General features: G+C 32.1%; 1 protein-coding gene across 2 annotated transcripts in view; it reads left to right on the top strand.

The window, feature by feature from the left end:
• LOC106458074 (calcium uniporter protein, mitochondrial-like) overlaps positions 1 to 13,302 on the top strand; it is a 57,447-nt gene that overhangs the window by 40,201 nt on the left and 3,944 nt on the right. Inside the window, exons 2-6 of one of the 2 annotated variants that reach the window (XM_022384399.1) lie at positions 2,568 to 2,637; positions 6,201 to 6,341; positions 9,400 to 9,504; positions 10,542 to 10,702; positions 11,863 to 12,066. In XM_022384399.1, coding sequence (XP_022240107.1) covers positions 2,568 to 2,637; positions 6,201 to 6,341; positions 9,400 to 9,504; positions 10,542 to 10,702; positions 11,863 to 12,066 — 681 coding nt within the window. Of the gene's footprint in view, positions 1 to 2,567; positions 2,638 to 6,200; positions 6,372 to 9,399; positions 9,505 to 10,541; positions 10,703 to 11,862; positions 12,067 to 13,302 lie in introns of both variants that reach the window. The other variant, XM_022384394.1, reaches the window with a different exon arrangement.

Here is a 13,302-nt window from a genome sequence, read left to right as displayed (position 1 = left end):
TACATGTAGTTATCATAGATATGTTGATTTCTATACTGGTACTTGATGTCTGTTTACAAATTGTTGGTTGCAGCTCTTACATGTAGTTATCATAGATAAGTTGATTTCTATACTGGTACTTGATGTCTGTTTACAGATTGTTGGTTGCAGCTGTTACATGTAGTTATCATAGATAAGTTGATTTCTATACTGGTACTTGATATCTGTTTACAGATTGTTGGTTGCGGCTGTTACATGTAGTTATCATAGATAAGGTGATTTATATACTGGTACTTGGTGTCTGTTTACAGATTGTTAGTTGCGGCTGTTCTGTGTAGTTATCCTACGTAAATTTATTTCTGCACTAGTACTTGCAGCTGTTCCTGTAGTTATCCTAGATAAGTTGATTTTTAAACTGGTACTTGATATTTGTTTAATGCCGGGCTGAAAGAGAAATACATGTTAGCGAATACCTTGTTTGCATGCATGGATGGCTTCCTGAAGTATTCTATGTGTAAGATGTGTTGTGGTATTATTTGTGTGGAGCACGGGACACTCTGAAGCTGCACGTGAACGAATGCGAATTTGATCAGACACTCTGGTTTTAAACACACTTCGAAAAGTTCTTAGTGGGTTTCCGTCAGCAGAAACTGATAAATACACAATAATGCAGAGCAGCAACGAACATATCTTACTGTTCCTTCTATCTTATTGTTACGCAAATATCCTATACAAGAAGAGTCTTCGGGTTAAATTCCGGTGAGCACTTAATTCCAGATACAACAACAGTATGGAATGATTCGTCATTAAAGACCCAGTCTGCGACCCTATCTTGACACTTCAATGTAACCAACTTTTGTTTTTAACGCAGTCCTTTAAACAATGTTTATGGTATTGTTTACAAGTCTTATCAGACGCTGTTATTTTGTGTTTTCAGTGTAGCATATTTTTATTCTTATTTTACAATTTTCAAGAGAAACTTGTTTCATCCATTAATTAGGTTTTCAGTATCAATTTGAAACCGAGGACCTTAGTCTTTCTGCCATTCAGGACTAACCTGAATAAATGTCCATGTTTATAAAATATTGGACTAACTTAGTGGGTGATTTTTTTTTCATATGAACTTAAAGAAAAGAAAAAATCATAGCAGATTTACAATTTTACATAAACAAAAACAAAAAACATTCCGAATACATTTACCAGTTTGATTAAACATACATCTAATTAACTAAACACATAGAGTTTGGTTTGGTTTGTTTGGAATTTCGCGCAAAAATACGCCAGGGCTATCTGCGCTATCTGTCCCTAATTTAGCAGTTACAGACTAGAGGGAAAGTATGTATTCAGCACCACCTACTTCCAACTCTTTACCAACGAATATTAGGATTGCCTGATACATTATAATGCCCCCACGGCTGAAAGGGTTAAGCATGTTCGGTGATGGAGATTCAAAGAGTTAACAGAGAGAGCCTTTCAAATATTTATGATATTACAGATGACGACAATTTAATTCATTATAGATATGTAAAATAAAATACTGTGTCAGTGATCACCTTATATTGTTGAAAGATATATGAGCTTTTAAGAGGCGTGAAAATCGTAATACCTCGTAAGAATCATTTAAAATTTTATCAGAATATTGAAAACTATATTTGATTTATCTTACCATATTTCATGCCAACTATTTTATATTTTAAGCGCTACTATAAGTTCTGAAACTAATCCATTCTTCTGTATCCGCGTTCAACACTGTTACTTTATATGCCAGAGAAAAGATAAATTACCAAGCAGCTTAGCTTCGTTTACCTATCAAGTTTTCTGTGAGTGTATACGTGTTTTGAAAATATATCCATTTTCTTGGATCATTTATAGTTCTAACTTATCTTAACAACTTTGACAACATTATTATTGCTAATTATGGAATTTACTACATCAGTTAAAGCCTGTGTAATAAATATCGTGACTGTTTTTAAGAAATGCTTTTATGAAGACGTGTATACGAATGTAGAATGAGAAAATGACACTAAATTTATAATCGTCAGAACATGGGGCTTCTTCTCCAACGCGGGGGTCCAGCACTCACTTTGATCCTCATGTGTTTCTATAGGTTGACGATTTCCTCAACTTGAATTGAGTTTTTCGTTCAGAATAATGACAAATATCAAAAAAAGTAAATATTCTGAAATGAATTTGGTAGATGGAGATAGAGTCAAAAATATAAAAACATAAAGGTTAAAAACAAATGGTCGTCTAAACAGAGCATTAAACTCTTGATTTTCACATTAATTTCGCACCCTCCCCGTGATTTCTGTCATGTCTTATCCCCCCCCCCCAGTGCATCATAATAGGCCTAAATTTCCATTCTAATTATGAAAATCCTTCGGCTTAACGTGTCCCCGAACTTCCTTCCTTTCAAGAACAGTTCTAACGAGCTTGATTTACTTCATATTTTGCCCCTCCCACCTCCCGAACACACAATTTTCTTTCGACATCGATAAGGCTCATTTTACAGTCACAAGTGCGATGTTGTTTTTCCATAGTTTATTTGTTTGTGTAAATATTTTAATACATTCATTTTATTTTCACAGATAAAACGGATCTTCGGACGTGCGTGGATTGTTAATGCTCGTGAATGTAGTTCAAGCCCACCTCAAGGCGGTAAGGAATAAGTTTACAAAAAAACGGTAGACTTGAACATAATGCAGAGCTTAAAGTTGAAAAATCTGCAGTCTGTCTAAACGCATATTCATTGTGGTGAATTTTTTATATTAATTGATATAATTATTTTGTGGTTTTGTGTTTTTAATGATACATATTTAGCTATTTTCTTTATTTACCTTGTTCCGGTCAGAAATCTTGACAGGAACTTTGCAAGAGCCAGGATTTAGAATTTAAATATTAATTAGTCATGTTGAAAGCTGTTATCCGTGCCTACTGTGGATTCATACTGCTAATTTTGAGGAGCATCTTTTAGTTGTTACTTTAGGATTTCTAGTGTGAGTGCAGTGTTCTTTTAATTTTGCTGAATTCCAGATGCTGTTTTAGCCTTAAAATATTTGGCGAATAGTTTGTCATAGTGTGATTTTTGTCATAATTCTTGTTAAGATACCACTTTACTTCCGATAGCGCCATCTTGTATTGAAAATAAGAGATAAAGTGCTTTTTTTTTTTTGGTGAAAGCAGTAGTGAACAATAATATTTAATTTTAGTGATTTTGATTACTTCTATGGCATTCTGAACTTTCATATATCAACAAGATTTATAAATTATAGTGTGGTTTTAGTTTTAGTGTTAATTGATTAATAAAAGAGTGAAAAAACAATCGTTTAATATTTTGGTTTTCTTAAAACTTAACAGGCGGGATACTTTTTCGTTAGTCAATTCCTGTCCATTTTACCCTAAAAAAAACCCATCCAGATCTAACTGTAGATTATTTGTAATAAACTAAAAAAACTGAATCAAAAACTCATTATGAAATAAATATACTTTTTGTTTTCAGATCTCGTTGCTGCATATCAGAGGTATCACTTTGTTTGTGGTCCTAATTTCTCGTTCTGTATAAATAAAATTTCGTTTTATATATATAGATACAATATTGGGATTGATTGATCATTGATCATTCCGCTGCAACTGTGATTTCTAAGTGTAATTCACTGATCCACTGATTCAAATTTACTCCAAAGTTCTAAAATGATGCATCATAAAAACTTGCTTTGACTTGCTTATTCCAATAACTTAATTACTGCGTTGCTTATAATCAAATCTGCAGATGTTGGTTCATTGTCATATTGAATGTTAGAAATACACGTGATTCACTATTTTGTGTTTATATGTATAAATCCCTTTAAAGCCAATCGTTATAAAAACATACATACATACAAATACATATAAATACACGTGATTCACTATTTTGTGTTTATATGTATAAATCCCTTTAAAGCCAATCGTTATAAAACATACATACATATATACAAATACATATAAATACACGTGATTCACTATTGTGTGTTTATATGTATAAATCCCTTTAAAGCCAATCGTTATAAAAAACATACATACATACAAATACATATAAATATACGTGATTCACTATTTTGTGTTTATATGTATATATATATCCCTTTAAAGCTAATCGTTAAAAAAAGCATACATATAGCTCGTAAATATTGTCGCATAATGGAAAAACAATGTAAATTGATTGCATGTTAAAAATACACGTGGTTCACTATTGTGTGTTTATATGTATAAATCTCTTTAAAGCTAATCGTTAAAAAAACATACATATAGCTCGTAAATATTGTCGCATAATGGAAAAACAATGTAAATTGATTGCATGTTAAAAATACACGTGGTTCACTATTGTGTGTTTATATGTATAAATCTCTTTAAAGCTAATCGTTAAAAAAACATACATACATATAAACTATGCATATATGTATGCATATAACTATATATATGTATATATACTGTGTTATATATACATAGTTATATGTATATAACTATGTATATACACACATATAATACATATAAACATACATATAAAATATACACGTGATTCACTATTTTATTTATATGTATAAATCCTTTAAAGCTAATCGTTATAAAACATACATACATATAAACTCGTAAATACTGTTGCATAATGGCAAAACAATAACAATGTAAATATATAGAAAATGAACTATCCAAACTATTTTTTAAAACTAAAACATTTAGAGAAGAGTTATTTTTTTTCTCAAACAGTAACTTGAGTTATTGGATATTGATAATTAAGGTGTTGCAAAAGGTGTGCATAAAAAGAATAAAACTGTCTTCTACTTACTTACAGCATAGCAAAGATGGAAACTTTTGAATATTCTGATTAAACACAGAGACAATTCTTTAAATTTTGAGTATGTTTTTCAAGTTTTAACATCATTGGTGGTTCATGTATCTCTAAGCATCGTATTAAACCACCAATTTGTCTAAACATGTTAAGTTATTCACGAAATTATTCCCTAAACTTCAGCTTCTACTTGCTAAATATTACGCGATTTTTCACTTTTGAGGACTAGACCGTAGTTTGCTATTTAACCGTAGTTATAAAAAGAATGTCGACCAGTGTTAAAGTAACGAGAAAACACAATACCTGACCTCCTCAGATGTAGTTCCTAAATACGTACCAGGAAATAGAAAGAGTTAATTAAACTTATGCCTATCTACATTTCAACAATGGATATAATGAAAGACCTACGTGTGCCATGAACAGTGCACCAGATTAATATATGTTTCAAAGAAACTATGGTTGATGACATAGAGTTTGAAACTTAGAACCCTACAATTTACATCTTATGAAAATGTCTACCCTTTACTGAAATAAATTACTCTTTAACCAGATGCTCTCCCTGACTGTAAATCAGTCTTTTTTTATTCTTTATTAAAATGAATTAATATTAACTTCCAATCATAGCAAGCTAACTACTTAGAGCACATAAAAAAGTTAAGCTGGTAATGAGTATAGCTAACTAAATATACTTTTCTTACGTGCATACTTGTAAAGATCATAATACATTATTTCATCAGTTGATTAGCCCCGTTATTAACGGTATTTTCGGCCGTAATTCCAATAATATTTCACGAGGTTCGGTCAGCTTAAAAGATTTAGGTTAGTCCTAAATAGTTATATTCAGCTGACAATGCAAAACAATCTCTATAATAAAAAATAAGATATATTAAACAGTCTAACCAATACTGTTAATGAAAGTAACAATAAGGAATAATATAATATATATATTATTTACGGAACACACAAACACTAGGCGTTGGCTTCAAGCACTGCCATAGATTTAATATGTGAAACACTCTCTACCATAGGTGAAACACTTGCTACCATATGTCTTCTCTGACTATGAATTTATTTTTCCCCCCTTTTATGTCTCTGTAACATTACCCTCTTACTTTCATCGAAAACAGTTAGATAATTCTTTTTTTTTAGATGAACATCGGGAATTCAAATATTTACTCCACTGTAACTTTATAATTTTCCCATAAATGAAAACAAATATAGATTTATAGATCTTCCCCTTTCCCTTTCATTTAAAAAGTTCATAACTTGTTCTTCCTTGATGACCTATGATTTCAACTGTGACTTTCAAACAGATGGCGGTCTACCAGAAAGGTATTATTTTTCTGTTATGTCACCTGTCTTAAACTTAAACTAATAACTTAACCCTTCGTTCCAGATGTAACAGTGGCATACCAAAAAGGTCTTCCGACTGTGACCCTTCCCCTCCCATCTCGTCAGGAGCGATGCCGTTTTACACTGCGCCCTTTTACCAGTACAGTAGGAGAATTTATAGAAAACATCAAACAGGAAGACAAAGGTATTGACAGGGTTAGCTTCTACACTACAGGTACGTAGCAAGCCTGTAATCTATTTAGTTATCTATTTAAGGTTAACCTGAAACATGTAGTACACACATCTTATCTTACTGAGCATATGAGACACTGTACCAATAAGTTAAAATGCATTTTGTGATCGTTCCCTGTTTCTCCAGAAGCACAGAGTTGGTTTGTGGATTTCAAGAATACGAATAACAGTGAAGACTGTGATTGGTGGAATGTTCTTTCATTATAACTTACAAATATGAAAACAGTACACGTTACGCTCTGCCATCAGAAGCACTTGCTTAAATTCTGAACTGTTACTAATAATTTAGTTTGCCAGGAAAAAATATCAACATAAAATACTTACATACAGTCTTTTTCTTCACCGGGAAAAGCAAGTTCAAACACTGACGCATGTTTTCATTGGGTAAAAATATCCTGTGTTCGCAAATTAAAACCATCTTATATTTGTCAGAACAAATTGGATCTGAAAATTGTGGTCAGTGTTTTCTTCCATAGCAGCACTATAAACTGGAAGAAAAGTGTTTTTGTTTTGCAACATACGTTTTTATGACTCTATAATACCTTTTTTTACTACCTTCGAAAATATATTTGAAATAACACTATACGTAATAAATTATCATCTTTATTTTACGCATTAAATGTAAATTAAACGTTTTAGAAACGTGCAATTAAACGTTTATTGCTTCTGTTTATAAATTTAACAGTTTGCTTTGCCATTGAACTTTATCTTCAGTTTGTTTGTAGTTAAGCTCAAAGCTGCACAATGGGCTATCTGTGCTGTGCCCTCCACAGACTTACGTGTCACTGAGGGGGGGCTTCCTTTTCAGCTAAATATGTATTGTTCTTTTTGAAATAATCGTAATAATTCATGTAATTCATTTTCTTTGTTTTTGAAAGCATACTTAAATTGGATAACCTACATGACTATTAACTTTTTGTTTCAAGTGCTTAAGATTGTAGTAATTCCAAAAATTGGTATCTTTCTGAAAAATTTCAGTTTACAATATAAATATGATTTTTAGAAATATTTTTATTAATAAAATTTTCGAGTTACGTGTTTTCGAGGAGGGCGGTTATATGGGTTTTTAATAACAAAATACAGATCCCGCAAAACAAACCTCTTACGTTTGTTGTATGGAATCAGTAAAAATATTACAACGATTCTGAACGTGCGTGTAACACGGTTAGCAAAAAATATGGAAAATTCCAATTTGATTTTTGAAAAAGATTTCTTACAGTATGTCCTCATCTAAGTCATCGGTAATTTTACGGAGTTATTATGTTAAAATCAGGGGGTTCCATTCCCTGCAGTGGACAGAATGCATATAGCCCAATGTGTAGCTTTGCGATACAAGAACAGTCTTACGGCATATTTGTCCACCAGTTACCGGTTTTAAAGGTATACTAGTTACATAGGTATATTTTGTATTACTTTAATAGATTTTTAGAAGGTTTATATAACTTTTATCCTAAGAAGTTACGGTTTCATTCATAAAAAAAAGGTTTTCCTGGAAGAATTCTAAGTGCGCTTAATGGAGTTTATAATTTATAGAAACGATATAGGGTAGAAGGCTGGTAAATCAAACTTTCGAAGTGCAGAACAAATGATTGGAATGAAAGTATTTTGAGTCTGTTTTTATTTACATTACATATAATGTAATAAATAGTTTCAAAACTATAATTACATTAGTTGTTAACAGGCTATTAAAATCAGCACTATAAAACAATAATGAACTTAATATAAAATAAACATTAAGAAGTTTTTTGAAAAAGGATATTGGAAGGATATAGAAATACTGCATGAATCTGTTCTAAAAATATTCTGAATGTTAGAAAAATATCCTGCTAACTAAAGGTTCTAGAAAAATTAAATAATACATATATATGTGTGTGTGTGAGAGAGAGAGTTATTAAGTGTTAGTGTAAACTTCTAAGAACGAATTCTAGCGGCGTCTTTATTAGTGTTAAGATCAAAGGAAAAAGCTAAATAATAGTTAACTGGTGTCAAAGAAATACTTCGTCTTAATGGATTCAGGATTTGTTGATGTTAACGCTTTTTTCGAGTGTTAGAGGAGGATTGTTAGACAAAGATAAGCAAAATCGGAACAATGAAATAAATATAAAACGTAGGCGTGATGAATAAAAAACAAACGACATATTTACTTAGAATTTGATTGAGTAATTATAATTAACTATTGAAATAGAAGGTTAATAACATTATTGTAAGCAGACGAAGTAAAAAGGTTTTCGGCGAAATACAAATATTGTGTGAAAATGATTTATGCCAAAGTCAGAGGATGTATGTTATATTTTTGTTTAAGCATGTCAGTGCGATAGGTTAACGCTTTCAGAGTTATTAAGCACATAAATGAATTAATAAAATTTGATAAAATCATTAAATATCCCTCTGAATAAATTAGCTGAGCTTACTAAACAATGCTTTAGAAAGGGGAATAAAGCAGAAAGAATCAATGACAGTATTTACTTGTCAGATAATAATTGCAGATGATGCAATGCAAACGAATTAACGTGTGTTTATATTCAGCCATGACCTTTAACGCACGTGGCCTTTAAATACTGAAATTAAATTAGTCACAGACACACTCGCGCACGTCTGTGTAGGTGATAGGTATTTTGAGAAGCATTGTTTTTCATTTAAAAAAAACACGAGTTTATGGAGCATTTTGTTTTTGTTTTTACTTGATTATATAAATTGTCGTCTTTCTTCCAATACACAGATTACAGTACACACTGTTTGGTATGATTAAAAAAAACACATAAAAGTAACGTTTCTCATTGCAGAGGCCGCCACAGATACAAGCATCCTTTTGCTATACTACGGTAATTACTGGCTTTAGATTCTCTTACATCAACAGAATTCATTAAGTAAAATACAGCCGCTTGTCTCTTTAATGTAACAAGCAGGTTGTTAACGTGATCAGCTTTAGGGAATTTTTTTTTTTTACTGCCAATTTATCTGTCTTTGCTTTGCTATCTTCACTGAATAATCCCGTGATTGATATTTTCTAGATAGGGTTAGAATAGCAGCTTCAACGAAGATACAATCTTTACTCCAGGAAGATTTTCATCTCGTTGTCAATGACGTTATTTATCATGTCCTGGCTGCTCCGACAGGTTAGTGCTGTTAGACTAATAATAGGATTAGGATTCTACATCATAGATTCTCCTTTCAATTTCATCTTTAGTGAAAAATAAAAGAAATCTTTACACACACGAACACACATTAAACAGTTGGTCTGCTGTATAATATCGAATACTGAATTAGGCGAAATGTCATAACATTATTCACATATCTAAATCAATTTAGGTTACTGTATGGTGAATTAAAAAGGACTCAAAACTGTATAAAAGAATAGCTGTTGAGTGGTACAACGTATACAATAATAATGCCAACACTATATCGCTGTTGTGAAACAAGAATTCGCTAGAGTTGTTTTACTGTACAATATATTCGACAGTCATGTACCTACAAGAACGTTGTCACAACTGATCTGAAAATGAAGAAAAGTTAGCTTTTTCTACATTATCTATCCTACTTATGATAAAATTAAAAAGCTAAAAAATATGCGCGTTACTGAATATAGACTACGTGTATCTTTGAAATGTGTATAATGAACTACATTAAATATAACTTTTCCTTTTAAAAGAAATTAACACAGACCTTTCACCCAGACATTTAATTAAGCTTAACGTTTCTCAACTCCAGTATGACTACACAAAAGGGAAACGTTGTTACAATTAAGTAAATTTAATCAAGTTTGATCTGAAAAGGGTGATGTTTCCTTGTAATTCTGAGCACAGTAGTAATTATAAAGAACGAACTCAACGTTTTCACAAACAACATTCTTCGACTGTAAAAGGCGTAATTTTCTCGTGTTACCTATTATCAAACATTAGAGACGTGTTTTTTAGAACATCGTTGACGTAATAATATTCGTAATAATTATGCAATAATATTATAAATCATCCACAATAAGCGCATAAGCGCAGACTTTGTTAGACAAGAATATAGAAGAAGGGTAATTATTTTTCGGGAAAATTAAGATTTCTGAAATTCATTGCTTGCTTAAAGTACCTGTAAATTTAAGACATTAATCTTATGAAATATTAAGTAATCCGGTTAATATCATGGACGCTATTTATACTGGCAGAAAGTTCACCGTCAGTAGACGCGTCTGGCCTGTCTGAGGTGAAGACACAAGTAGCTCGGTTATACGAATCTTTACAGATTGATATCCATCAACTGGAGCAGGAAAGAAAAATTTTGTGTCAGTTGGAAGAACTAAAGCAAAAACTAGAACCGTTGGAAAGGGTGAGTTTCTGTTGGTTTGACTTCTAGGAAATTAAAAATTGATATAAATTTTACTCCATATTATACAAGATATCTGAAAACTATGTAAACACATTTTATCATTGTTTATTTCTGAATGTATAAAGCATTATTGCGTCCATTATCCTCATTGTGCATGTCCACCATTGCGTAAGATATTTAATTGGTAACGACAAAATATCCCGGTATCGCAGAGGTATACCGCTCTCACATCTGGAACAAAACAAAATTATGTTTGCTTAAATAATTTCCGGACATCCTGTTTACATTTACCGGTAAAAAATTCATTTTACTTTGTAATTTATTCACTTCACCCTTTTCTGACAAAAAAAAAACAACAGATTATTTATGAAACGAAAGAGTACTGAAAATTTATGACTTGTCAAATTTAAATCCAAACATTTTGAAAGAATTATTTAAAATATTGTATTATGTATGGCATATTTTAAACAACTTCATTTTAACCAAGCATATAAAAGGTCATATTTACATTTTTACAAAATAGTGTAACGCGAATTCACCTTTTTTTTGTCTTTACAAATTCTGATCGAAAGAATTATTTTTAATAGGCAATCTACACGTATTAGCTTAGATATGAAACAACGATTGGATGTAGTGCAACCATCGTCTGCAGAAGTTGGAAAACAAACAAAAAATCGCATATTTTACCATAACAAATATCATGTGTAATTCTTATTGTCTTTTTACTCACAGTTAAATATAATTAACTTCTGATGATGTTGGGCCGAGTGTGGCCTAGTAATTAGTGTTTCGAAAAATCACTTGCGTACCATTACTAGGAAACGCAAAAATAGAGCTACCGCACTTTGGAGTCGTTGGTGCGTTATAAGTGTGACGGTCAAATACCACTATTTATTTAGAAAAAAAAAGTGATGGTATTTCACTTCAAATTAAGGAATGGCTCTAGCAGTTAGTCTTTCATTAGCTTTATGTAAATAAACAAACTAGAATTGCTGACATTAAAATACTTAGTTGAAGTTTTGGATATATCACACACTATTTACTACGTACATATATTTCTTTTTCCATTTATATGGAAAAACTGTTGTCTATCCAGAAGGGATACTTAATTACCTTTAACGTTTTATTTTCTTTTTTCTTGCTGCGACCTTAAATTGAAGAAAAAAGAAGAGCTGGCAGTGGCTTCTCACAAAAGAACCGTGATGCTGTCGTGGTTAGGGTTGGGATGGATGGGAGTACAGTTTGGTATCTTAGCTCGGCTTACTTGGTGGGAGTATTCTTGGGACATTATGGAACCTGTTACCTTCTTCATTACCTACGGCACAACCATTGTAATGTATGCTTACTTCGTACTCACTAGACAGGTAAGGTGACCAACATTTTCACACACTTCCTAAGTTTTAAAATCTGCAAAACCCAAGGTCTTGTTTGCAATTTTTCTTATTAACTCTCACAATTTGTGAAATTAATATATTTACTTAAACAAGCTACAAAATTTTCATAACGGTTGTTTGATTGTAATTAAGCAAAAAGCTACACAATGGGCTTTTTGTGCTCTGCCCACCACGGGTATGGAAACCCGGTTTCTAGCGTTGTAAGACCGCAGATATACCGCTGTGCCACTGGGGGTGGGTGGGGGTTAGTAACAGATTACATCAAAAGGAAGGATAGCGTGATTTTTACACAATATATCCAAATCTTAGATGAATTACAGTTAGATTTAATTTTGTGGAGAAAAATATAATCAAAAAAGAATAAAGACGCATCCATAAAACAAACATCCAACAGGTGTATTTAAATGTTTTGCACTCACAAAAAGAAACCTATCATTCTATAGGTATTTGAAGAACTTGTAGCATTCCGTCAGAATTTAATTCTTCGTATTGTTAGCCGACACTGGAAAGCTGGTACATAACTGAATAGAGTTGTTTAACAACAAGTAAAAGCTTGGAATGGTCTACTCTTTCATTGGGGGGGGGGGGGGTGTCTGTGAAACTAGTCTGGCTTGTAGATATATCCCCAATAAAAGAAACATCCAACACCGGGGCACAAACCATAGGTGGGTCATTAAGTAATATGCTGGTTATGATGATTTGTGTCCCGATGTGTTGATGCTTGTTTTGTGGCTGCATGATGTGTGTGCATACATATATGACAGATAAATAATTCAGAAATAAAAAGGTATCGGAAAACTGTTGTTAGTGATATGAAATGACAATATCATTAAGGCCATCCGACATTTCTCCGCAGTTTCCCGGACTTAATATGCTCAAAACCAGCGTTCGATCCCCCGCGGTGGACATAACTCAGCTCATTGTGTAGATTTGTGTTAAAACAAACATCTCTCTGTAATTATTGTTACGTATCTGCTTGTTTGATAATTTCAAGTAAAAATTATTTCCGAGAAACTTCAGCGATACAAGTGCTTTCCTAATTAAAACTAGTTTATTTTTTCTTGTTACAAACTTTGTAATACACTTAATTTCCACAGTCACTTTAAACTTAACGACTTGTATAAACACACGCTATAATTCACAGCGATTCACATACTTTACTTACGGTGCCTACTGCTCGCTTGACTCGATTATCTCAATTATCTC

Source organism: Limulus polyphemus, unplaced genomic scaffold (genome assembly GCF_000517525.1).
Source record: "Limulus polyphemus unplaced genomic scaffold, Limulus_polyphemus-2.1.2 Scaffold20, whole genome shotgun sequence".
Lineage (NCBI taxonomy): Eukaryota > Metazoa > Arthropoda > Merostomata > Xiphosura > Limulidae > Limulus > Limulus polyphemus.
Note: the sequence above shows the minus strand (reverse complement) of the source record. Positions and strands in the feature narration are given on the sequence as shown.